Source organism: Pelobates fuscus, chromosome 1 (assembly GCF_036172605.1).
Source record: "Pelobates fuscus isolate aPelFus1 chromosome 1, aPelFus1.pri, whole genome shotgun sequence".
In the NCBI taxonomy this organism is placed as follows: domain Eukaryota; kingdom Metazoa; phylum Chordata; class Amphibia; order Anura; family Pelobatidae; genus Pelobates; species Pelobates fuscus.
This window is the reverse complement of record NC_086317.1, coordinates 281,304,867-281,331,202: the sequence shown is the minus strand read 5'-3', so window position 1 is coordinate 281,331,202 and position 26,336 is coordinate 281,304,867. Positions and strand designations below refer to the sequence as shown.

Below are 26,336 nucleotides of genomic sequence, written 5' to 3'. Positions count from 1 at the left end.
TTTATTTTATTATAAATTACAGTTTGAGGGACCTAACTGACAAAGCCCAGATAAATTAATTTGCAAGCCCAATATTTAGCCCTGTAACCTTTCAAGACGCCATAAAACCTGTACATGGGGGGTACTGTTGTACTCGGGAGACTTTGCAGAACACAAATATGAGTGTTTGTTTCAAAACAGTAAAACTTATGGCGATGATCTCATCAGTAAAGGTGCACTTGGTGTGAAAAATGCAAAAAACTAATCTGAACGCTAACTTTGGCGAGGTGTTTGTGACTCAGTGGCTACTTAAAAATAAAAATAGACATACTCCATGAATGCATGGGCTGTCTACTTTTGCAAATGGTATGCCATGATGGGGGTAATTTTCATTCCTGGGCTGCCATACGGTCTCAAAGGCAACATAACCAAATCTGTCAAATTTCAATGTGTAAATACTTAAAAGGGGAAAACCCTATACTAGACATGGGGGTACTGTTTTACTTGTGAGACATGGCTGAACACAACTACGTTTTATTGCAGTACGAATATTATGACATTTACAGTTAAAAAGCCATGCAGAACTAGGAATATAAAATGTCTTATTTTAAAGGCTTTTGGTGCACCTTTTTTCACACACAAAATCGATTTTAAAGGGAGAGCCTCCACAACATAACTACTAACAGCTCAGTATAGTGGTTATGCTGCCATTAGTATGACAAAGGGGCCCCCTGTTCAGCAGAATCTATATGATTCCTACACCTCTCTGTCAATGTTAAACACAGATCTGCATACCAGTCAAGCCATAAGACTTGCTTTTCCCACAGAAATCTCAAATTTGTAGTGATGTTACTACTGCAAGAGATTTTGGGTGGGCATATGCAAATGAGTTCAACAAAGAATCAAATCTTTGCCTCAATATTCCATTTTAAACATTGATTTCTTGGAGTTTGTGTTTTCTGTATACAACAGCTTTGAAACAACTCCTGAAGAGATGCAAAGCCAGTGAACCACTCATGGACAGCTGTTTCTTTGCTAATGCAACTTGCCAGCATGAGGTTGGTTACTGACTTGCGGCTTTGTTTAACTAATTTGCATATACCCATCCAGAATCCCTTGCAGTAGTAACATCAGATGACCACTAGTGGTGCTTCACAATGTGCAGCGCAGAATGTTTCTCATAGCGATGCATTGATTCAATACATCTCTATGAGGAGATGCTGATTGGCGCAGCACAGCAGCCTCCCAATGCTTTTCTACTGTAAAGCATTGGATTGGCTGAGATATTTTTGCTGTTCTCAGCCAAGGAGGCAGAGCGGGGACGAGGCCAGCCATGGCAGACCTGTGCACTGCTGGAATAAAGGTACGTTTTTATTACCTTTTCACAGGGGAAAAGTGGACTGGCTACGTAAATGTGTTTTGAACACTTTTAGTATCCCTGATACTGAATGGTTCTTTAAAGGATCACTCTAGTGTCAGGAAAATAAATTTGTTTTCCTGACACTATATAACCCTTATTTCAACCCCTTCCGCTGGGCTGAAGGCCCTTCAGCTACTAACTTTAATCCAGTGCCAGGCTCCCTCGGCATTGGTGACCTCTGCTCCCGAGTGGAGCGGAATGCGCATGCACGGCCAGAGCTGCGCACGCATTAAATACGCCCATAGGAAAGCATGAGGAAGACAGCCACTAGAGGCTGGATTAACCCTGCAATGTAAACATAGCAGTTTCTCTGAAACTGCTATGTTTACATCTGAAGGGTTAAAACCTGGGGGACCTGACACCCAGACCACTTCATTGAGCTGAAGTGGTCTGGGTGACTATAGGGGTCCTTTAATACTTGTCTATCAAGCTTATATTTACGCATACCCTTGTCCACATAACTTCATAGTGTGCAGATACCACACTACCACACTCTGTTTGCTTACTTTTAATACCCCCATTCATAAATTAATATTCAACTTTATAGCAAATGTTGTGCAGATACTTAGCTTGGTTTGCTTATTTTAATATACCACTCATATACACCTATAATTATCCTTTTATATACTATTACTTCATTGCTAGAGGTCAGCGTAGTACTACTGTTATTAATAATTGCATCATTTTATATTCTTGGGAACTCCGACTTCTGTTTCTTTTAAGCCACGTACCTCTAATTTTAGATGTTGCTACAATTCTAATAAAAAGGTGGTGTAATCTTGACATGTACTGCCAACTTTTCATAGCATGCTTGTTCTTGTGGTAATATCTTTATTATATATGCACTGCAAAATAAAAAAATGTAAAAAAAACAGAGAAAAAGTTTAGATGCACAAATCGTTACATTTTTTTAAATGTATTTATTACTTTTAATACAGTTTTTTTTTATAGTTTATACAAGGCCAGCTTGAGAGCAGCAGATCTTTTATTTCTACAAGTACAGATGCAGCCTTTCATGAACAAACCTTAGATTCAGACCTTGGAAGGCAGTCTGCTATAATGAAAAAAACATGCAAACGTAATGATACGTACAAGTTAGATGAAAGTATATTGCTCATTAAAACTCTCTGCATGAAAGAGACAAGGCATTATTTGCCCACATTGTAACCACATTGATTAATTCATTATACAGAGGCTATGCACATATATATATATATGTGTGTGTGTGTGTGTGTGTGTGTGTGTGTGTGTATAGCCTCTGTACAATGAATTAATGAAATATATACATATATACACACACACTGAAATAAAGACTGTTTTTGCCTCAATTTATACAGTGCGCTTTTTATAAATACAGGATTAGCCAAACCAATCCTGCTACTTTTCAATGCTCTAATCATAAAACGGACACTCTAAACACCATAACAACTACAGCCCACTGGCCATAGTCATCTCAATTTTTGTTTTAGAATGGTCCCATAGGCATCCATGTATAACTTAATGATCTCCAGCAGGAAACTGGAGCTAAACTTCCAGGAAGTAACAAGAGCAGTTGTCTGACAGCCAGACAGTGTCACAAGGCAAAAGGGAGATTTTAAGCTCCCTTAATTACTAATACTAAGCAATCTGTACTTAGTACTAGTAAATTTGTCTGAAAGACCTATTTTGGTCTTTCAGCCTTTTAGTAGGTGGCTCCCTATATTCTGAGAGAGGAAGAAAGGATGAATCAATAGGCAAAAGGTAAATTTGGCATGACAGTGCCGCTTCAAAGAAGCATGTAGCATGTGACCTGGTTTGCGATGAATGTGCTTCTGTCGCAAACTAACTTGGTAAGCAGATTATAATTTTAGGATCTACGGCATTCTACTGCTCTTCCAGTCAGTCAATCCTCGTCTCGTTCCGCTAGCAAAGAGAGGTCTATATTTAGGATTGAGTGACATGTGCCGGATTGGCCAATTTTTTTTAAAGTAGTAGTACATTAAATATATAAATTTCAATTAGATTTCAGCTAGCACCTGTATAGATGAAATGCAATGTATTTTAATCTAATCCTAAACAGTGTGTGTCATAACTTGTGCACTTTAAACCTCTCATGAAAGAGTATGATTAATGCTGTTTTTCATATCGGAAGAGAAGTACATACCTTCTACATTTTACACATTAATGTTATCACTGCTAAGACACATAAAACACAAAGACCTCTGTATTCTGTCACAGTTAGTGTTCCCTGCTGGTATTTAACATAGCTTTCATTCTCAGACTTAATCTCAATTTATAATCCGCTTTGGCTGTGGATTGTAAATTATAATAAACCAAGGTAATTGTGACTTTAAAAAACGTTCTCCTTTTCATCCAACTTATGTTTATTCACTTGCATAAAAATATTTTTTTTATATTTGTAACTTAATTTTTTCCATGCAGCAGCTTTCTCAAACTCCTACCGAGTCATTTACTAAAGTAAGAATTGAATGCATTCTATTATTGATGCAGGCCTGCGAGCCTAACCTTTATTTTTTGTATGCACCCCAATAAAAACTGATTATTAAAAAAAAAAAAAAGAATTGAATGCAAAATTAATTTCAAATTTAAGGCCAAAATAGCTAAACTGAGAGCTCCACTATACTCCAGTTTGGCTGCTTCTGCCTTAAATTTGAAATTCACCTAATTCCTGACGACTCTAACTTTAGTGAATAACCCTACTAGTGATTCCACGGCTATAGCCTCTAACAGCCATACAAAGCACAGCTGCATGATGTTCTTTAGCTGGCATAAATCAACACAGCTCCCATGCTGGTCAAACTGAAGTGATGCAGGATGATGAGGTGTTGTGGCATGCATCCCTGCAGAGTAAGTTGCTTGAGAACTGTGCTGATTAGTATTAGTTAAAGAACAGCACCATATATGACTGCTTCATAACATTTGACACCAGAAATGATACTACCACCAGCTGACAAAGGTAAACGAGCAGGAAAGGCCTCATCAAATATTAAAACGTGGAAAGAGATGGCTATGGAAAATGGGACAATAATGAGTACACAGTGACAGGTTGAGAAAAAAGGGTGAAAGCAATATACAGAGAAATGAGTAGGGGATAATGTTGCCATTTGCCAACTTTTCCTTGTTGTTAATACGCATTTAAGGTGGCAGATATTAAGAATTTCAAGTGCTAACCTCGCCAATCCTTATCTATTATTTATGGGTCTTTTTTGTCAATGCATATAGTATATGTGCTCCCTTGCAAAGTGGTCCTTGGCTGTGTCAGCATTGAACTATATTGTGGCATTGATAGCCAAATCATTAAAGGGATACTCTAAGCACCAAAACAACCTTGCCTTAATGTAGTAATTTTGGTGTATAGACCATGCCCCTGTAGTCTCCCAGCTCCATCTACTGCAATTTAGGGGTATACCTTGTTAGACAACTTATTCTCTGGGAACATTCCCCGAACATAGATTAGAGCAGGGGTGGGCAATCTGTGGCCCTCCAGATGTTTTGGACTACATCTCCCTTTTTGCTTTGCTAGCATTTTGGCCCTAGGAGCATTGTGGGAGATGTAGTCCAAAACATCTGGCAGGCCGCAGATTGCCTATCTCTGGATTAGAGGGATTCCCTGTTCTGATGCGTTTTTTTTGTTTTTGTTTTTTTATGTTCAGGGAAATTTACGTAGTCAAACCAACCAGCTCTCTAACATGGGGAATTCCTTGAATCCCAATGCTAGAGAGCTGGTCATACGTGTGACACATCGTAAAGCAGGTAGGTCATTAAGTGAGGGCCACCTGTACTGCCTAATAACACCTCTAGTGGCAGCCACTCAGACGGCCACTAGAGGTGCTTCCGGGAGCACTGACGTTCAACATTTCCTTAATTATATTAAACTTAAGTTTCATTTGTGTGTTCAGGTGTGTCCTGCATTTCGAGGTGTAAGCTATGAGGCAAGCAATCTATTGTATAACAGGTGTATGGCTAGTGATTCACACCTAATAGAGGGCAGGGTGTCTTCAGGCTCCATTAGGTAATATAAATATATTGGTGTTCAGGTGTTGGGTGCTTTTCACAATGACATAACAGATTAATTGAATAGTCAGTTGTTTAGATCTGTGGTATCTGCAGAATTAAAATTCGTAACCCGGGGGCGGGGCCTGGCTGCTGAACTGAGCGGACGCTTGATGCTCCAGCTCCTGCTTGGCACGACAAGTAAGCAAAACTAAGGGCACAACACAACCTCGAAACGCCAAATAAAAGACAGATAATGAGAGGGGAAGCACTACTGATCACCCTGACACCAAACACGCTAATCTTTCCAATGACGGCACTCGAGGGATGTGGATGGCCTACAAACGTGGTCGGTGCGGAGGAGGCGGCCGCTCCTCCGCCGCCATATAAGCCTGCAATCCTGAAACAAGGCTCTTGCCCCCCCCCAAGGACCGGTGGGGGTTATCCCGGTCGACCGTCCTGGTGCCCAACAGCGACATCGTAGGCCCACAACCCACGAGGGCAGTGGAGGCCATGGGCGGGAATCCGGGCGCTACACAGACACGCTCACTCGACCAAAGGCTGGATGAAGTGTTTGCTGCCTTCTGGCTTCGCATAGCTGAGAGACAGAAAAGCTCTCCTCCTCTTCCTCAGCAATCCACGCCGTCACAGAGCCGTGTAGGGGACCCACTCACGCTGCCGACAACAGCTGTACCGCAGGGTCGGAAAGCTGAGCAAAGACCTTCTCTGCCGGGAAACAGAGATTCCAGCGCCAAGCACGATACCCCTGCCATGGAGTCAGCCCCACACTTACCCTACATCAATCCCGCACTGCTGCGGCCCAGGGGAACACAGCGGGGAATTAAGCGACAAGCCTTGCTGAACTCTGACTGGATCCCTGCATCGACGGACACTAGCCCCCTGCCGCACAAACATGGCAGATCCCATCGTGGATCGCTGCGGCCCAGAGGAAACCAACATAGAGACGAACGGCAAGCCTTCCTGGACTGTGCTCGGATTCCTACATCGGTGGACACTCACTGCCTGAAGCTTCAACAAGGCAGATCCGGCATCGGTTAAGCCTGCTTCATCCTATGAGGTCTCACGCTGGCCATAGGGACGGCGCCTTGTTTTACATTTAATTATATAATGTGTTACTCAGGTGCCATCTGTGGCGATATACTCAACTGTATTCCTCACCAAAACGTGTCCCCAACTAATACCTATCATTTATCAGCAACACGAGCATCTAGCCATGTTTGCTTAGCTTGTTGCCGTCCTAGTTTAAAAAACAAAAATGTGCAGAATTATAACGTGCCTAGTTCAGGACTATTATTTTGTGTTTCATGCTTGACTCTGATGTCTGATAACTGTCTATCTTTACTACACTTAAACTTTAAAAATGTGCCTTTATCTCAAATATAGATGGTACAATGTTTTCCTCAAATATTATTATTGTGTCATAGCATGTTCCTGTGCCACACCATATATTTGTGATGCTTCCCTTTACCATGCATTGTTTTGCTTTGCTCTCGCCTGTAATTGTGAACGTAACTTCTCTTTTAAAAAGGTTAACTTAGCCTATACCGCACGTACAGAACGTACTTATATATAACGACCAATCTAAGCCTACACCACACAGATTGCATATTTTTTTTCGGACGCCAAAATGTTTGAATTGTTATAATTCTAATAACCTCTTAATTTTCAAGCCTTTTTAGTAAAATGTAAAATTCCTGCTTATAAACATGTTATACATCGCTTAGACAGGACCGCTAAATCTGTCTATGTTACAAAAAAAAAAATTGGTGCTGATTTTTCCTCATGCTGACCAACTGTTAATGAATGTCTGATTATATACTTGTCACTGCTGTCGGGGCATGACGAGCCCTCTTGTTATACCTTCATGCACTTCAAAAATAAAGAATTAAAAAAAAAAAAAAATTCGTAACCCACCGTATACATGCTCCATTTAATTTATGATTATTGCATTGAGGTTCATGTGATATACTGATCCACTACAGCCTGACAGCTACTTACTGATCCCTGGTTAGAGTATTGATTTAAAAACAACAGTGCAAGTTTAGATCAACGCATAATGTGTATGTGAGATTATAAGACTAATTGGCCACGTGTGTTTTTAAATTGCAAAAATATGGATTTGAGGACTGACATTAGAAATTTATGTGATGCCTTTATATATTATACATTTGTTTATATGTCCTGTGCAAATACATATTAATTGTTCTGATCCATACATATTTATCCTGATACATGCTTTCTGGATACTTGTGTTCAGTATCAGACAAGTGTTTTGCTTTTGTGTTTTATGTTTATTTAATTTTTGGAAATGTTCGGTAAAGTTTAAATTATCAAATGTGGCTCATTCAAAAGTACCTCCTGACTAATGAGTAGCCAGTCTACTTCAATGTCTACTTTTATGTTGGAATTCCAGTTAAGTTCCAATGCAGTAAAAGCGTAATACAAAGTAAAAGATGAGGTTGACTAAAGGAAGGAGCTTCCGCTGTCAAATTTAGTCGATTGTTGAAAAGAGGCATATTTTCACAAATTGCAAGATTAGATATCAGGAGGATCACTTACAAGATTGTCCATAGACCTCTGTCCTTACTCTTGCACAGGAGTACAATAGTGCTCGGGATTGATGCGGAAGAAAGATTAACCCAAGAGTGAGCCTTTAGATTATGTTAAAGGATGGTGGATGTTGCAGTTCTCTAACATCTGGGGATTTATCATTTGCCCACTCCCGTTCTATACTTCTTTATGCATACTGTTCTGACGTGGACATTCAAGTAATTGCAGGGCTACATGCAGCTACTAAATCTGAATAAGCAAACATTCTATGTTGGCATACAGTCAGTGTGGCACTGCCATTTCCCTCACCTGCAAAATTAGTATTTCGTAAAGATAGAATCATTCTGAATCCTATTGACTGTGTTGGAATATCACTGATATTCCAACCCAGATGGTGACTCATTCAAAATTAGATGTTACAGTACAATACACATTTCAATTTCATTGGTTATATACCCTGTGTTCCAGGCCAACATCAATCCAAATGGAAAGTTTGGTCCTATCTCCTTTTTTGTACTTGCCACCGAAATAATAATTGCATCTATGAATTTACCATTTTCCCATTCCATAGATGTCACACTTCTTACTTGTGACCCAATTATAGCGGACATCTCAATCCCTTCCCATATAGCTTAAGTTACGCCAATCATGTTTAGGCTTGATTAGAAGGTTGTGCTTGTCCCGTTCTAAATATAATAAAAATGAGGCTTAATTATTAATCTGTGGGTAAGTATTATGTTTCTTTTGGATATGGTACTGGAACACAAGGGTTTTATTGAAGACTAATGGCTATTAACATATCGATTAAGTTTCAAGCTATGTGGTCGAAGTCAGTTTACATTGGAACTAGACATACAGGCAGCTCATGTGTGGACTTTCATACTTTGCAGAGTAGTTCTGTTGGGGTAGCAGCTTCAAAGAGGAATTAAGCGTGTAACCCTTCTGACCTCCAATACAATCAATTCAAAATTGTAACTTTTGGTCTTTTAAAGTGTTAACACATTACAAGTGTATATTGTGTGTGTGTGGGAAGAAAATGTGATTTATTGCAAGTTATGGATCCACATGCAATTCCCCTTAAATTTATTTATTTTTGTTTTGTTTTTCTTTCATTTAGCAGCTTCTCTCCTTGAACGGGTAGCAGAACTAGAGAAAAACAATGCAGAATTTCTACGCACTAAACAGCAACTTGAGCAGGAATTTAATCAAAAGAGGGCAAAATTCAAAGAGCTGTATTTGGCAAAAGAAGGTAAGTAAAGTTTTTTTTAATTGGGCTATGTCATGTTTTATAAAAAAATAATCTGAATAGTTATGAGCAAGCAGGGCCGGCGCGTCCTATAGGCTAAGTAGGCGGCCGCCCAGGGCGCCTACTTGGGGGGGGGGGGGGGGGGGGACACAGGCAGTGGTTTTACTGCTTGTCTGGTGGCCCCCCTATCAAGTGGGATTGAATATATATAGCAGGTCACGTTACCAGGCGCTAGAGAGCACTTACTTGTAGAATAGCGCTTTGTAGAATGTCGGTCCTGCATTCACCACAGCCTGCTAAGTCAGGACCCCTCTCCCAGTCAAGCAGCGGAAGGGCGCGTAATTCACTCGCTCCCACCCCTTGCCCTGTACGTGGGAACAAGGGGGCGGGAGAATAACGGGAAATGGGGCTTGGAGAAAAAGTGTTGGCCACCGGGCGCATTAAAGAAGACAGGAATGAAGAGCAAAGTGCAATAAAGATAAGAGAGAATGCACAGTGTTTCATAGAATGTGTGTCAGTATGTTTCAGTCAGTATGTTTGTGTATGTCAGTCTGCTCGGGTCTGTCTGTCTGTCTGTGTGTGTGTATGTATGTATGTATGGGTCTGTGAGTGAGTTTTTCCCAGTACATTTGGCCGCTCACCTGTCCTGCTTACTGCAGTTGGCTGAACAAGAAAAATACATTTAAAAAAGAATATTATATGAGGATTAGTCTTCCAGTCATGCCTTGTTGGCCTAGTGTCAGATCCAGTGGTCAATAGTGCATAGAGTAGTGATGGCTAACCTTGACACCATAAATTGTTTCTGGACTACATTTTCCATGATGCTTAGTGTAACGGATCACCTGGCACCCTGACTGGGTACCTCCGTTGAAGGATGCTCCTAGCGATTCCTGAGGGCTCCAAGCACTCCAGCCGACACCATAACCACCGTAGGCTCCTTCAGAGAGCTTGACAGGAACAAGCTATTACAAGAGCTTAGGAGTGATATAGCAAGAGAGTATGACTAGCATAGCAATCCCTTGTAGCAGATTCCCCCAATAAGAGACGGCACTCCAAATTGAGGGTGATGTAGAACTGAAGTTTTAATGAAAATGTGCTTTTATACATAGTACCGCCCACAGGGTTTTGAAGAACAACCAATCCAACACGTACAATATAGTAAAACACTCCCATTCATTCCCAACAAATCCTCCCCTCTGCCTGTGATATAATTACTGAACACAATGGGTTAATGTAATTATCACAGGCAGGAAAAATATACTTTTCATACATGTACTGTAACTTTAAAACTATACATTCAATCTTCAAATCTTACAAATTACATATTAATAATCAGCATATTTTAAATATAAACACTCTCAAAAATCATACAAATCCCTCCAGTAGATAAAAAGTTAGACGGAAGTCCTTTATGACCGACCTCAAGCACATTTTCCTGCCCAAAACCGTTCCATAGATTTGGCTGTGCGGTCGGTCAATTTCATGCTGAAAAAATGACTAAGTCCCATTCGAATGAGCGTTCGAATCGCTGAACGGGACTTAGTCTCTGTGGCTGAAAACTCAGTGGAGGAGACGGTAAGGGTCAACGGTGTTCGGCTAAATGTGTAGCAGATTTCAGTTCCATGAATTTGGCTGCACACACTGCTGACCTCGTTCGCCTGAATAAAGATGGCCGCTACCACGTGTACGAACGGCGGCCCCCCAGCGGTTGGTAATTTACCTACAGCAGCCTCCCAGCCTGGGAGGTAAATTTAGCCGCACACTTCCACTTCTGGGCGGTCCGCCTGTGTGGTACTTGGTTCAGTATGCCCCATTTACTGAACCAAGTGGGAGAAAGCCAGGCACAAAGGATTTTAAAGGTCTGGGGACATAGTCTTAAAGGGGCATTGTCACACAAAGTCTCAATATGTCCCCAGACGGTTCTTAAAGGGCCAGCACGGTCCAATACAAGTCCATAAGCCCCAATGCTGTTTTTAAAGTGTCAAATCTCCCAGGGGCCATAGTCACAGGGCAGGAGGCGGGCAAGCAAGCCCCTGCAAAAACTCATGGCAAACTCCCTTAAATGGGTGAGTTTGCCACACTTAGCTAGCGTATAGAGTCTAAAAGCTAGCTGAGCATCATGGGAAATGTAGTCCAGAAACAATTTATGGTGTCAAGGTTAGCCATCACTGGCATAGAGGGATGTAATATAGTATCTGTTCATATTCAGTGCACACTACACACCATCACCTGGTAGCTAAAACATGCACACCTATTCTTTCTCTCAGCACTTTGAATTCGCAAGGTGTGTACCCGGAATCTTTTAGGAACACGTGGCTTATATACCTTGTATATATTTCACTTTCATTTGATCTACTTTTGTCATTGATCCATTATTTGACTGGTCCAAAATAGTTAAATTACAAAATCATTGCTATCAAGCAAGGAATGTTTGAGTCTTGTCAAAAAGCTACGAGAGAGGCCATACCGTCAGCTGGTAGAGACATACTAGACACGGCACTCACCAAATAACCCAGGTGCTCTGAAGCCAGGGCTGGCCAGGCCTCCCTTGCAAGATATGCAGAATAAAAGTTCAGACACTCCTGGAAAACAGAAATAGCAGCTTTATTGGGGCAAAAGCAGAATGGGTCTTTATCAAGTTTGATAAAGACCCGGTTGGGTCGAAACATTGCTGCTTTTGCTCCAATAAAGCTGCTATTTCTGTTATTCGGCGTGCCTGAACCGTTATTTATTCTGCATACCCTCACCTTGTAACACATATGCAATAATCACATGTATCTATATTACTAAAAAATTCTAAATGCTACCGATATGGAAGGGTATTAAAAATCTTTTGCTCCCTGTAAAGTGAACTTTGAAAACCCTGCATTCTCCTCCTCCTTTTCTTTTTTTTCTTCCCCCCCCCCCTTCCATCCTGGCTTTGAAAACTGTTTTTCTTCACTTTGAGATGACAATAATTAAAATAGCGCTGACTCTGATAAATGTCTGTGGTAGCTTCCTCTAGCAGATAACAACTTGCAAGTCAGAGAAAATGAAGATTGAATTTCATTTGGAATTGTCACATCCTGTTTACCTAATAAGAATGCTTTCTGCACTCACGGGGTTAACTTATTTCCAGTCACAATTTACTCAAATTAAAGGTAGAAACTGAATGATTTAGAACCAGAGTCTCTAACCTAATGTAACTTGTGCACAGATACAGGGATATGCCATTCTGTCATGTTCCTGTGCCCATTACACACTGTAGCTGTGTCCCGTCCCCCGGCCCCCAAGACTCTGCTCAGGCACCCTACATTAGTGGGAAAACAGCCATGAACAGAGTTGCCAGACTGTTCAGTTACACACTGGACATCTTCTAGTTGTCAGGTGTCTGGTTAATTTTTATATTGCCTGTTTCTATTGAATTCTTGTGTCCTTCCACTTGTGTTTAATTCTGTCTGGATTGGAAGATGTGTTGGTAATGTGTATTTTCAAGTACAAAGTGTACATTTTACTTTTTTTTTCTCTTTCAGTTTTGAGCAGTATAGAATATGTTTCAGAAAAGCAATTTAACTTTCCAGACCACTATAGCACTTTGGATTGCTGAAGTGCTATATATGTGAAGACTTGTTGTGGGGGGGGTTTTTGTGTGTGTTTTTTTTTTTTCGTTTGTTTTTTCATTTTACAAAAAGTGCAGATTTCACTATAGAGTGATCCATTTATAAAGTTACCTGGTTACATCCCCTGGCTTTCCGACAGCTGTTTCTGTTACTTTCTGGTTGTTTAGCTTAGTGAAGCAAAACTCAAGAATTTGCAATTCCTCAGAGCACGTACCTTGCAAAGACTTCTAATCTCATTGAACTGCATTGGGAAGTCTGTGATTAGACTGCTACAGAAAGTCTGGGGATCTGCCTATTTTGCAATAAGTTTGTTTTTGTTTTTTTAGATATATTCCAAATGAAAAACGCCTAAATGTGAATTTTTTTTATTTTTTTTTTATTTTTTTCACATTTCTTTTTATTTTTTTATTTTTTTTATTTGGGCAATGGAGTGTCCCTTTAATATAAATTTATTGTGACCCTTTAACTAGCTCTGTGGCACATTCATGTTTTAAAGGGACACTGACTGTAAAGCCACAACAGCCATTGTAGTGTTTATAGGGCTGTAGCTCCATGTCTAAACAAGACCTTTGCCAATAACCAGTACTCTTAACAATGGTGCACCGCTCTTAAGCCACACTGATAATGCACAAGTGTATTAAAAGTAGTTCTTAAATTATGAAGCCTCATTATGTCCTTACTAATTATAAGCTGAAAGCATGAGCTAACCTTCTCCCAGCCTATACTTGCCATCCAGAAAGTGCAAGTGTGGTTTCCTGCATTATCTGTGTAGCAGAAAAAGAAACAGGCTTCAGGTGCCAGGGAGAGCTTGAGTTTTTGACAAACATCCAAACTCATTTGACATGGTATAGTAGGAAAGGGATTTAGGGGTGATTATTTCTGATAACTTAAAGGTAGGCAGACAATGTAATAGAGCAGCAGGAAATGCTAGAAGAATGCTTGGTTGTATAGGGAGATGTATTAGCAGTAGAAAGAGGGAAGTGCTCATGCCATTGTACAGAACACTGGTGAGACCTCACTTGGAGTATTGGACGCAGTACTGGAGACCGTATCTCCAGAAGGATATTGATACTTTAGAGAGAGTTCAGAGAAGGGCTACTAAACGGGTTCATGGATTGCAGGATAAAATTTAGGAAAGGTTAAAGTATCTTAACATGTATAGCATGGAGGAAAGACGAGACAGGGGGGATATGATAGAAACATTTAAATACATAAAGGGAATCAACACAGTAAAGGAGGAGACTATATTTAAAAGAAGAAAAACTACCACAACAAGAGGACATAATCTTAAATTAGAGGGACAAAGGTTTAAAAATATCAGGAAGTATTACTTTACTGAGAGGGTAGTAGATGCATGGAATAGCCTTCCAGCTGAAGTGGTAGAGGTTAACACAGTAAAGGAGTTTAAGCATGCGTGGGATAGGCATAAGGCTATCCTAACTATAAGATAAGGCCAGAGACTAATGAAAGTATTTAGAAAATTTGGCAGACTAGATTGGCCGAATGGTTTTTATCTGCCGTCATATTCTATGTTTCTAGTACAATGAAAGAAAACTCAACTGCTGGAGTGAACCAGACTAGTCAAGTGTACAACTGGATATGGTGAACGAAATAATACTGATAATGTGACAAATACCGTCTAGTGAGAACACCAGTAAATAGTAGTGAAAATCTAGCCAAAATGGCTTACCTCTATGTACAAAGAATGATGCCTATGAGCCTACAGAGCTCCCGAATAGCTAACTGGCTAGTGACTTTAATAAGTAGAAAGAAATGGTCAAGTCCAGAGCTAGGGGCCCATAGAGTAGGTATAAGTCAAATGACGAACATAGGTATCTGGGGTGCTGTCACGTCCAGCTAGACACGGTGCTTAGATCGTGCAACTGCAAGAGGGTCTATGAACTTGGTAACCAGTTTAGTGTAGTATCTGGTCGGCGGTATACCAAGCGATAGTCCCACTGTCAAAGGGGGTGTCATAAATGAGTTAATGAATACTTAGCATAGATGACATAGGGAAACAGGCATGTAAATAGTACCTCCCCCTATACAACTCGATAACTGTAACACTGAACAAATAATGGTTACAGTATATAATCGAGAGGCCCCAATTAATACTACTGAGGTATGCTCAGCAGATACAAAGCGTGACCCAAACCCTAGTACAAATAGGAGGAATAAAACACACAATAAGGGTGACTACATGTGCATAACCATACTTAGTGTGTTGGTTGCCTACACATGGTGATAGAGATCCCTAAGTGAAAAATAGAGTGAGTAGAACAAAGAGCCCTTAGAGCCCAAGGGCTCTAAGGGCTCTTTGTTCTACTCACTCTATTTTTCACTTAGGGATCTCTATCACCATGTGTAGGCAACCAACACACTAAGTATGGTTATGCACATGTAGTCACCCTTATTGTGTGTTTTATTCCTCCTATTTGTACTAGGGTTTGGGTCACGCTTTGTATCTGCTGAGCATACCTCAGTAGTATCAATTGGGGCCTCTCGATTATATACTGTAACCATTATTTGTTCAGTGTTACAGTTATCGAGTTGTATAGGGGGAGGTACTATTTACATGCCTGTTTCCCTATGTCATCTATGCTAAGTATTCATTAACTCATTTATGACACCCCCTTTGACAGTGGGACTATCGCTTGGTATACCGCCGACCAGATACTACACTAAACTGGTTACCAAGTTCATAGACCCTCTTGCAGTTGCACGATCTAAGCACCGTGTCTAGCTGGACGTGACAGCACCCCAGATACCTATGTTCGTCATTTGACTTATACCTACTCTATGGGCCCCTAGCTCTGGACTTGACCATTTCTTTCTACTTATTAAAGTCACTAGCCAGTTAGCTATTCGGGAGCTCTGTAGGCTCATAGGCATCATTCTTTGTACATAGAGGTAAGCCATTTTGGCTAGATTTTCACTACTATTTACTGGTGTTCTCACTAGACGGTATTTGTCACATTATCAGTATTATTTCGTTCACCATATCCAGTTGTACACTTGACTAGTCTGGTTCACTCCAGCAGTTGAGTTTTCTTTCATTATTCTAAACTATAGGGGTTAAGCCCCAGGACACCCCTGGAGTGTCCCAATAGGTGCTCCTCCACCAGTGAAACGGTCCATAGTTGTTTGGACCCTCCTCACAGGTGGAACATTTGGTATATGTTTCTAGTACCTATAGAGTTAAAGCACTATATTGAGCTGTTGTGGCTATGGTGCTTGGAGTGCTCCATCAACCCCCCATCTGTGGAATTCTGCACTAGTTCTAAAGCAAGTTTTCTAATATTTGCGCAGAAGCAGAAACCATATCAGGAAGATGATGACCATGCCATTGGGTCATATCACTTCCTCTGGTGTTGAGTCGGGATACCATGCAGATGCGTAATGAATTCATGCCAGAACAGGGGCATTTCATATGAATTTAACATTGCATTCTATTTTTAAACTTGGCATACTGAAATGTCACATGAGGTAAGAGCCTATGCAAAGTTACTTGTCCATATCTTATCTATTTATGAAGTTATAGGAGTGAAAAATGTGTGGTCTTGTAAATGTTTTTAAAATGTATCTCATTATTTCAGTAACCAAGGGATCAGGAGTTATAGTAGATTCAGTAAAACTGGTATTCCTAATTACAGTAATTTCGTTACCACAGACGCAGGGTGCAAGAGAATGAGAACTACAACAGCTCAAGTAGCTTGCCTTTTAGTGGGTCCCCGCTCAGATCTCAAGCTGGTTTTAACTCCTCTTGTGCCATTTCAAAGTCAGCCTAGGCCATATTCATGCCAGACTGATTCAATAAAAAAGGAGGACCAGATCCAAAATGCAGGCTATCTGTTTCTCCACGGGAGATACAGCCAGCCCAGATGATCATTTTGGCCTTTGTTAGGCCTCATTATTGAGGTATAGCTGATACCCTTCTAAGCACAGTGAGCATGAGGTCCATGTCTGGATTAAACTTTAAACTTGGGGAGAGCAAAAAACAAGATACAAGACAATACTGAGAAAGAATCTTAGATTTATTACATCACAGATCAGAACTTTTCTCAGAATGACATGAAAATTCAAACATTTGTAAAAAGTGCCTTAAAGGGACAATATTGTCACCATAACCACCACAACTGCTGTCTATAGCCTGTACCTGCAGGCTGAGCACTGTAAACACTCCCTTTCCAGAGAAAAGGCAGTGTTTCCATTGATGGCTAGTAACACCTCTAGTGACAGCCCCTCAGGCAGCCACTAGAGGTGCTTCTTAGTACAATGCTGCATGGAGACGCTAAATGCTATCCATAGGGATGGATTGATTCAATGCATCTCAATGAGGAGGTGCTGATTGGTGCAGCTTTTTGCCGTACATGCACAATAGCTTCCCACTGCTTTCCTATGGGAAAGCATTGCATTTATTTATTTATTTATAAAATATTTTACCAGGAAAGATACATTGAGATTTCTCTCGTTTTCAAGTATGTCCTGGGTCCACAAATCATTGCATTGTTACAGTTAGTGTACAATAAAATACAAATACAATATTAATATACAATATATACAAAATTTAACATAGAACAGGTAGGAAATATATAATCAACAATGACAGGTACATTCTGTTTTCAAGTATGTAGAGAGGGATCTCTTAAAGGACTTTAAGCTTAGGGAAGATTTTAATTTGTGTGGGAGGTCGTTCCACAAATGCGGTGCTCTGTAGGAGAAGGAGGATCGGGCTGCTTTCTTTTTATATTGAGGTAGACTAAGTAAAGTGTTGGTACTGGATCGGAGGTTATAGGAAGTGGGAACAGCCGGGGAAAGCATTGCGTTCAGGTAGGGTGGGAGTTTCCCCGAAAAGCTCTTAAACACAAGGCTGGAAAGATGAAGGGTGCGTCTGGATTCCAGCGACAGCCAGTTTAGTTCTTTTAGCATGTCACAATGGTGGGTCCTGTAATTACATTGTAGCACAAATCGGCAGAACGAGTTATACAATGTGTTGAGTTTATTAAGGTGGGATTGCGATGCAGACAGTGGCGTACACACAACCCATGGGGCCCCGGAGCGAAAACTGATCCGGGGCCCCCCCTCCCCCTGTGCGAGCGCTTCTCTACGCAGGCTGGGGCCGCAACACATGGCGGCGGGCACCTGGTCGCAGGGCTGCGACCCGTGCGACCGCGGTATGTATGCCAGTGCATGCATAAACACATACACTTAAAGGACCACTACAGACACCCAGATCACATCAGCTCAATGAAGTGGTCTGGGTGCCAGGTCTCTCTAGTTTTAACCCTGCAGCTGAAAACATAGCAGTTTCAGAGAAACTGCTATGTTTCACTGAGGGTTAATCCAGCCTCTAGTGGCTGTCTCATTGACAGCCGCTAGAGGATTTTCTGCGATTCTCACTATGAAAATCACAGTGAGAAGACGCTGAACGTCCATAGGAAAGCATTGAGTAATGCTTTCCTATGGGCGGTTTGAATGCGCGCGTGGCTCTTGCCACGCATGTGCATTCGGAGCTGAGAGGCGGATGGGAACGGAGAGATCCCCAGCGTTAAGGGAGTCCGGCGCTGGAGAAAGGTAAGTGCTTAAGACACACACACTCTCATGAACAGACGCACACATTTACTGACAGACACACACTCAGTGACAGACGCACACAAGCATACTCAGTAACAGACACACACACTAACACACACACTCACTAACACTAACACACTCACTAACACTAACACACTCACTAACACACACACTCTAACACTAACACACACACTCTAACACTAACACACACTCTAACACTAACACACACTCTAACACTAACACACACTCTAACACTAACACACACTCTAACACTAACACACACTCTAACACTAACACACACTCTAACACTAACACACTCTAACACTAACACACACTCTAACACTAACACACACTCTAACACTAACACACACTCTAACACTAACACACACTCTAACACTAACACACACTCTAACACTAACACTCACTAACACACACACTCACTAACACACACACTCACTAACACACACACTCACTAACACACACACTCACTAACACACACACTCACTAACACACACACTCACTAACACACACACTCACTAACACACACACTCACTAACACACACACACTCACTAACACACACACACTCACTAACACACACACACTCACTAACACACACACACTCACTAACACACACACACTCACTAACACACACACACTCACTAACACACACACACTCACTAACACACACACACTCACTCTAACACTAACACACTCACTCTAACACTAACACACACACTCTAACACTAACACACACACTCTAACACTAACACACACACTCTAACACTAACACACACACTCTAACACTAACACACACACTCTAACACTAACACACACACTCTAACACTAACACACACACTCTCTAACACTAACACACACACACACTCTCTAACACTAACACACACACACACTCTCTAACACTAACACACACACACACTCTCTAACACTAACACACACACACACTCTCTAACACTAACACACACACACACTCACTAACACTAACACACTCACACACACACTCACTCACTAACACTAACACACTCAAACTTTTTTTTTGTTTGTTTTTATTTAATCCCCCCAGCCTCCTTACCTGTGGGAGAGCTGGGGGGATTCCCTGGGGTCCAGTGGTGTTGCTGGCCCTGCTGTCACCCGGCTGGCTGGCGGGCGCGCGAGGGAGCACTGTCCCCTGGGTGCTCCCTCTTCAGCTCCCTCGCGCGCCGCGTACTGATACCGGAGCCGGAAGATGACGTCATCTTCCGGCTCCGGTTTCAGTGCGGTGCGCGAGGGAGCTGAAGAGGGAGCACCCAGGGGACAGTGCTCCCTCGCGCGCCCGCCAGCCAGCCGGGTGACAGCAGGGCCAGCCTCGGGGGGCCCGGAGGTGGCCGGCTCCTGGGCCCCCCAGCAGAAGAGGCTGGCCCTGTGGGTACATACCTGGGTCGCAGGGCGGCCGGGCCCCCTGGTGGGCCGGGCCCGGTCGCAGCCGCGACCCCTGCGACCCTGGTATGTACGCCACTGGATGCAGATGCATATACTACATCCCCATAATCAATGATTGGCATCAGCATTTGCTGTACAATCTTTTCCTTTACTGAAGGGCTTAGGCAGGATTGGCTGAGATCATCAAGATTGAATATCTCCGCCATGGAGGTGGGGCCAGCCACTGCGAGACCAGAGCAGCGTGGTGAAAACGGTAAATTTAGACACCTTTTTACTGTGACCGCAGTGGGACTGGGAACTTAGTTTTACAATGTATTGGTGGACACTATAATGTGCCTTTAAGTTGCTTTGTGTGATGCATAATAAGGAGCAGTCTAAAGAGAACACTTGTTTTTCTGAAGACAATGAGGTTTTAACAGTTGATAAACATACAGCTATGAAATTGTTAAATGATAGTATACGTAATTTGGGTGGAATGCCAGTCAAGAAAAATATTTAGAAAACTAATCAGTGTGAAAAGACACTGCAGAAAGTAAATTAAACTATTAAGAGGACAGTTTATGATGTGAGAAGTGAAGAATCTCCAGTGTCAGTCAGTGCATAGAGTGGGGTGATAAAACAGCTGAAAGAAAAGTTTACATGACATCAGATGAAGCGAATGGGTCCAGGTACTCTGTGTTACCTAAAACTTGGATTTAGGATCAATTCAGAGTTTGGAGTAACTAAATGGCAATAAAATATTAATTTTACATTCCCATGCCCTGTACTACTTAAAGGATCATTATAGGGTCAAGAACACAAACATGTATTCCTAACCCTATAGTGTTAAAACCACCATCTAGCCCCTAATGCCCCCCTAAAAATAGCAAAATCTTACTGTATTCAAGACTGAAGTTGTAACTCTCCATGCTGTTTGACTCAGAAAAACAAGCACTCTGCTGACCTCATCAGAAGTGGTAACCTGATCCAATCACAATGCTTCCCCATAGGATTGGCTGAGACTGACAAAGAGGCAGATATGGGGCAGAGCCAGCATGATTCAAACACAGCCCTGGCCAATCAGCATCTCCGCATAGAGATGAATTGAATAAATGAATCTCTATGAGGAAAGTTCAGTGTCTGCATGCAGAGGGTGGAGATACTGAATGTTTGGATGCAGTTTAGGCAGCCCTGACCCAGGAAGGATCTCTAACAGCTATCTAAGGAGTGGCCAGTGAAGTTATCACTAGGCTGTAATGTAAACACTGCATTTTCTCTGAAAAGACCGTGTTTACAGCAAAAAGCCTGAAGGTAATGCTTCTACTCACCAGAACAAATTCAATAAGGTGTAGTTGTTCTGATGACCATAGTGTCCCTTTAATGCATTGCAACATACACTAGAAACTGTACTAATTTCTGTATCACTTGCACATATTGGAACGCTAATAAAATCCTTATCTCTTCAATTGACTTCAAGGTGCATTTGAGCAATCTTCACTCTGCAAAGATCACAACAGAATTTAAATTTGTAATATGACATGTAAGACAGAGCAGGTTTAAACTTGCTGGGAGTAAGGAAAATACTTTGAAAATACTATGTTTCTGAATTTAACATGGCTCCTGGTCTCTCTGGGGAACACAAAGCTCTTAAAGACCTTTCCAAACACAACTAAATCACTTGTAGAGGTGCCCTGGTTACCGAAATATTGAATGTTAACCAGAGCTTTAAAAAAAAAAAAAAAAAAAAGCAAATATTGCACCTTTATAACTTTGTAAATATAGAAGATATGGACCAGCAATTTTGCATAGACTTATACACCAGGTGGCCCTTTCAGTATGCCAAATAAAAAAACTTTAAAAAAAAAAAATGAGGTTGAGAGCGTTGTTGATTTGTCATGAAATGGAACCAGTATAGACCGCTTGCTCCCTTTTAAAAGGCTCTAGTCACCCAGACCACTTCATTTCATTGACGTGATTTGGGTGCAGTGTCCCTGTCCCCATAACCATGCACTGTAAAACATTGACTGTCACTAGAGACTATTACACAGCACTGACTTAATAAAACTGTCATGTGACCTGGTAGCCCCACAGGGGAAAGCATTGATACAATGTGCATTTGATTCCCAAAGCTCCTTTACAAGATGTATTGGATTGGAACAGAGGTGAGCAGCATGGAGATAGTCTCTGCAGGGATTTTGTCCTTTTGATGATCATAAAATATTCTGCATTAGTGCTTCTAATTTTCCCTTACCTGTGTTTGACTACTTTTCTTGCAGAGGATCTTAAGCAGCAACATGCTGCTGTACAGGCTGCTCAGGAAGAGATTGCTCAGCTCAGTCTTCAGTTAACACAAGCTCAAGCAGACATGGAGCATATCAGGGCCATAGCCACTGTGTCTGAGAACACCAAACAGGAAGCCATAGATGAAGTGAAGAAGCAGTGGCAAGAAGAAGTAGTGTCTCTTCAAGCAATCATGAAAGGTGGTTGTTCTCCGTTGTTTTCTTTGAATTTTTTTGATTAATTTTTTTAAACTTCAGTAGGTTTTCTGGTTTAGCAATAGTTTTTAAAGTACATTTCAGAGTCTTAGAGTCAACCCCAGAAAATCCCAGACATGGTCAGAAACAGATGTGAGATGTCAGCCCATTGTAGTTTTAGTACTATCATTCTCCAGGTTCTGTGTCAGACAATTTTCATGCAGTTTAACACAGAGTATCCCCAAGTGCCTTCAGCTTAATATATCAGGCCCCAAACAGGTGGACACCAAAGCGTGCGCCTGGAAATTGCGTTTCGTAAAATGTATTTATTAAGCTATGTGCAAATGGGTAGGGACAAGACATCCTAATCTATTTTGTACATACTGTTAGTACTTCATCAGAGGCCAATACATACTCCCTTGGTTGCCTTTCAGTCTGCCCCCTTGCTTACTACTTGCTATACTTCTACATTAGCAATTTCTTCCAAATGAGAAAATTTGGACTGCATTGATTAGCACAATGTGTCAGCTGCTGCCATTTGCCAAGATACAATATATTAAAATTATTCATTTGTTAAATAGCGTTTTCAGGAAAGAAGCCCCACATCTTAGTTGTCTATTAAAAAAAAAATGTATCTCAGTTCATTTGCATTTATTATATTTAAGTAGGCTAATATTCATAGTTCTTGAATACCCCCTGCTTTTGGTATGGCCCGAATGTGCTCACTTTCCTCTTTTCCCCCAATGAATTTCCAGAGACAGTGCGTGAGTATGAGCTGCAGTTCCATCACAGACTGGAGCAAGAACGTGCTCAGTGGGGTCAGTACCGGGAATCGGTAGAAAGAGAGATTACAGAGCTCAGGAGGCGGCTATCTGAAGGACAACAAGAGGAAAATCTAGAAAACGACATGAAGAAGGTATGCTAAGTCAGTTCTCAGGCTGTGATGTATGTTTCCTTCAATGTAGTATTATGTTGCTATATTGTAGTATTTTTATGCAATATTAAGATTTGTAATACAATATTTGCCGACAATTCTTCTCATCCGGCATTAAAAACGGAGTAATGCTTTAGCCATAGGTTCCTAGTGTTTCTCCATGATCATCAGTATTAAGTATCTCACAATAGCTGAAAACTATCCTAAAATTGAATTTCATTGTTTTTCATTTATTTGTTTAAAAGGGGTGGAGAGGAAGGATAGTGGTTACCATTTTTTTTACAGCGTAGTAAAATAAAAAAAATAAAAAAAGTGTGCTTGTTTAAACTAGGTGATTCAGAAGTAATGTTAAAGTATAGATATGGTTTATTTTTGTTTTTCTTTTCAGGACTGTGACATTCTGAACTGTTTTACTAACAAGGCAATTGCTCAACATTGGTCCTGAAGCAGTTAAAATGGGAAAACTGTCTGTCACTTATACATCCTTACCATTATAAGTATTTTTGTTTCAGGCTCAAGAGGATGCGGAAAAGCTGCGTTCAGTTGTAATGCCCATGGAAAAAGAGATTGGAATATTAAAAGAGAAACTGACAGGAGCAGAGGATAAAATAAAGGAACTGGAGGCATCTAAGGTTGGATATTAAAATGTACCTTCTGTTATATGCTGCTTCCTGCAAATATCAGATGATTTGCATTTACTCATTGTATTTCAATTGTATGTTCCATAGTGTCCTTTCAATGGGTAGTTTTTAACATAGAACAAGGAACTTAGCTGCTTTTTTGCAGATCACTGGTGAGATGTTGTCATATATATATTTCTGGAAGTCATTTTTGTATTTGCTGGTTAATATATGTGAAACGAAACATCTTGCAGTGGGGATGGGCTACTGGGCATACTTGTTTAGCACTAAAGGGACACTGTAGGCACCCAGACCACTTCAGCTCATTTAAGTAGTCTGGATTCTGTGACCCTTTTGCACTTAGTGCTGCAATGTAAAACATTACAGTTCCAGAGAACTACAATGTTTACATTGCAGCACTAAGTCTGCCCTCTGTGGCTGTCTAACAGACAGCCACTAGAGGGCTTCCAAAATCGTAACAGACTTTTGGTCCGTTATCTGACGCTGATTGAATGTTTTCCTATGGGGAGGTCTAAAGCACGTGTGGGGGAGGAGCGTGGGCGGGGCCTCACCCAGCGCCAAGGGACATCGGTGCTGGATTCAGCTAAGTGGCCGAAGGGGTTTAAACCCCTTCAGCCACGCGGGAGAAGGGCACCCCACGATCCTATAGTGCAAGGAAAGCGGGTCTGTTTTCCTGGCACTATAGGATCCCTTTAAAACATTAAAAATGCCATAATCACTTTAATAAGATAAAGCTGTTACAGTGCCCCTTTATCTGCAATGCTTTTGCAACTTTTATTTATTTATTTTTTATTTATTTTTTTCAACTTTAAATTTTTTTTCTTCTTGTATACTCACTTCTCTTAACTTTTTTTTTTTTTACAGTCGAAAGAGATGAATCATTATCTCGAAGCTGAGAAGTCTTGTCGAACTGACCTGGAAATGTATGTTGCTGTTCTCAATACACAAAAATCTGTGCTCCAGGAGGATGCTGAAAAGCTGAGAAAAGAGCTCCATGAAGGTAGTGATTACTGCTATGTTTCCTTACAAATACCAGATTGTGTTACTTTATTTAGAGCCTGTTTTGAGTCAGGCAATCTACATCTGTCCTTAGTGCCTGTCCTCTACCACTTAAAACTGAACTATCACTTTTATGTAAATTAGAAAATTGAAAATAATGTAACTTGTTAATTTTTTTTTTTCTCTCCATTTTGCATTAAATATATATTAAAGGGATACTCCAAGACGTGTAGTGGTTAGGATGCCAAGAGTGCCTTGAATCCATTTCTTGGTAATGGGGCAAACTATATTGCAGTGGTTTGCCTTCTTATTGGAGTCCTGCTAGGCACCGGGTCTTCTCTACAGGCAGGCTAACTGTGTGCAACTTTGTAGAAGCCACAGAGTTACCATCAGCCAACTTGGAACTCTTGTTCTTTTGGGCTTATGACACACCAGTAATGCTGCCGGAGGTAGAGGTACATTTCCGGCAGTAAACTATGTATGTGCAACACTTCATAATGAAACACTGCACAGACAGACTCCAGGTACCATGACTACCGAACACCACTGAAGTGGTTATGGTATTTATAGATAACCCTTAAAGATATAGCAGTTGATATTACTGTCCAAACCAGAAAGAGACATTGGAGAGGAAGAAACAGAATCATTGTTTCATCATATCTCTTTCTGCTTTTTCTATACTTATTGCCTGATGCGAAAGGCACAGCATATGTGGAGGAGTGAAACGGTACCAAGATTGAGGCACGCATTAGATGGAGTGAGCAAAATGTATTGGCACAATAAAATGTGCAAAAATGCGCTCTACCACTTAGCCCTTGATACTTAAAAGCGTTTAGGAGATCCGATGGCCTGAGCTTGCAGGAGTGTAAGAGCTGAGCCATATAAACAAATATAGTTACATTGTTATTATCTGGTACATATAAAGTGTTTTGTCTTTTTCATAAAATGTTCCTGATAGCTCTAATCTATTCATGTACATTGAAAAAAAGTGTGAAATATTGACACATATTAATCTCATAATTAAATAAAACATTTTTAAAAATCAGTAATAAGATAATGAATATCAAATAAAAAAAAAAGCTATTCAAAGATTTTTTTTCTTTAGAACATAGTTCACTCACAGGATCACTAAACATAAAAGAAAAAATGAAACAATTATATGAACAATTAAAACCTACAATTATCTACAAGTAGATATAAATATCCACTTCAGTGTAAATATATTATTCTACAAAAGCTAAAAAATATAGATATGTGCACCGGTTTCACCCCAAGTTATATAATCATTTTTGTCGCAGAATGGGAATCTAAATAAGTAAGGCTTTTTGACACTGTCGCACATAGAAGGCTTATCAATAAACTTCAATCTTTAAGTTTGGATTCCAATATTGTTTAATGGGTTAGAAAGTGGCTGAGTGACAGGCAATCGAGGGTTGTAATCAATGGAGTATATTCGAAGCATGGGCTTGTCACCAGTGGGGTACCTCAGGGG

General features: G+C 40.8%; 1 protein-coding gene across 2 annotated transcripts in view; it reads left to right on the top strand.

Annotated features, from left to right (window-relative positions):
• RABEP1 (rabaptin, RAB GTPase binding effector protein 1) overlaps positions 1–26,336 on the top strand; it is a 56,771-nt gene that overhangs the window by 8,690 nt on the left and 21,745 nt on the right. Inside the window, exons 2-6 of one of the 2 annotated variants that reach the window (XM_063457437.1) lie at positions 9,084–9,212; positions 22,073–22,276; positions 23,026–23,186; positions 23,717–23,836; positions 24,710–24,845. In XM_063457437.1, coding sequence (XP_063313507.1) covers positions 9,084–9,212; positions 22,073–22,276; positions 23,026–23,186; positions 23,717–23,836; positions 24,710–24,845 — 750 coding nt within the window. Of the gene's footprint in view, positions 1–9,080; positions 9,213–22,072; positions 22,277–23,025; positions 23,187–23,716; positions 23,837–24,709; positions 24,846–26,336 lie in introns of both variants that reach the window. The other variant, XM_063457436.1, reaches the window with a different exon arrangement.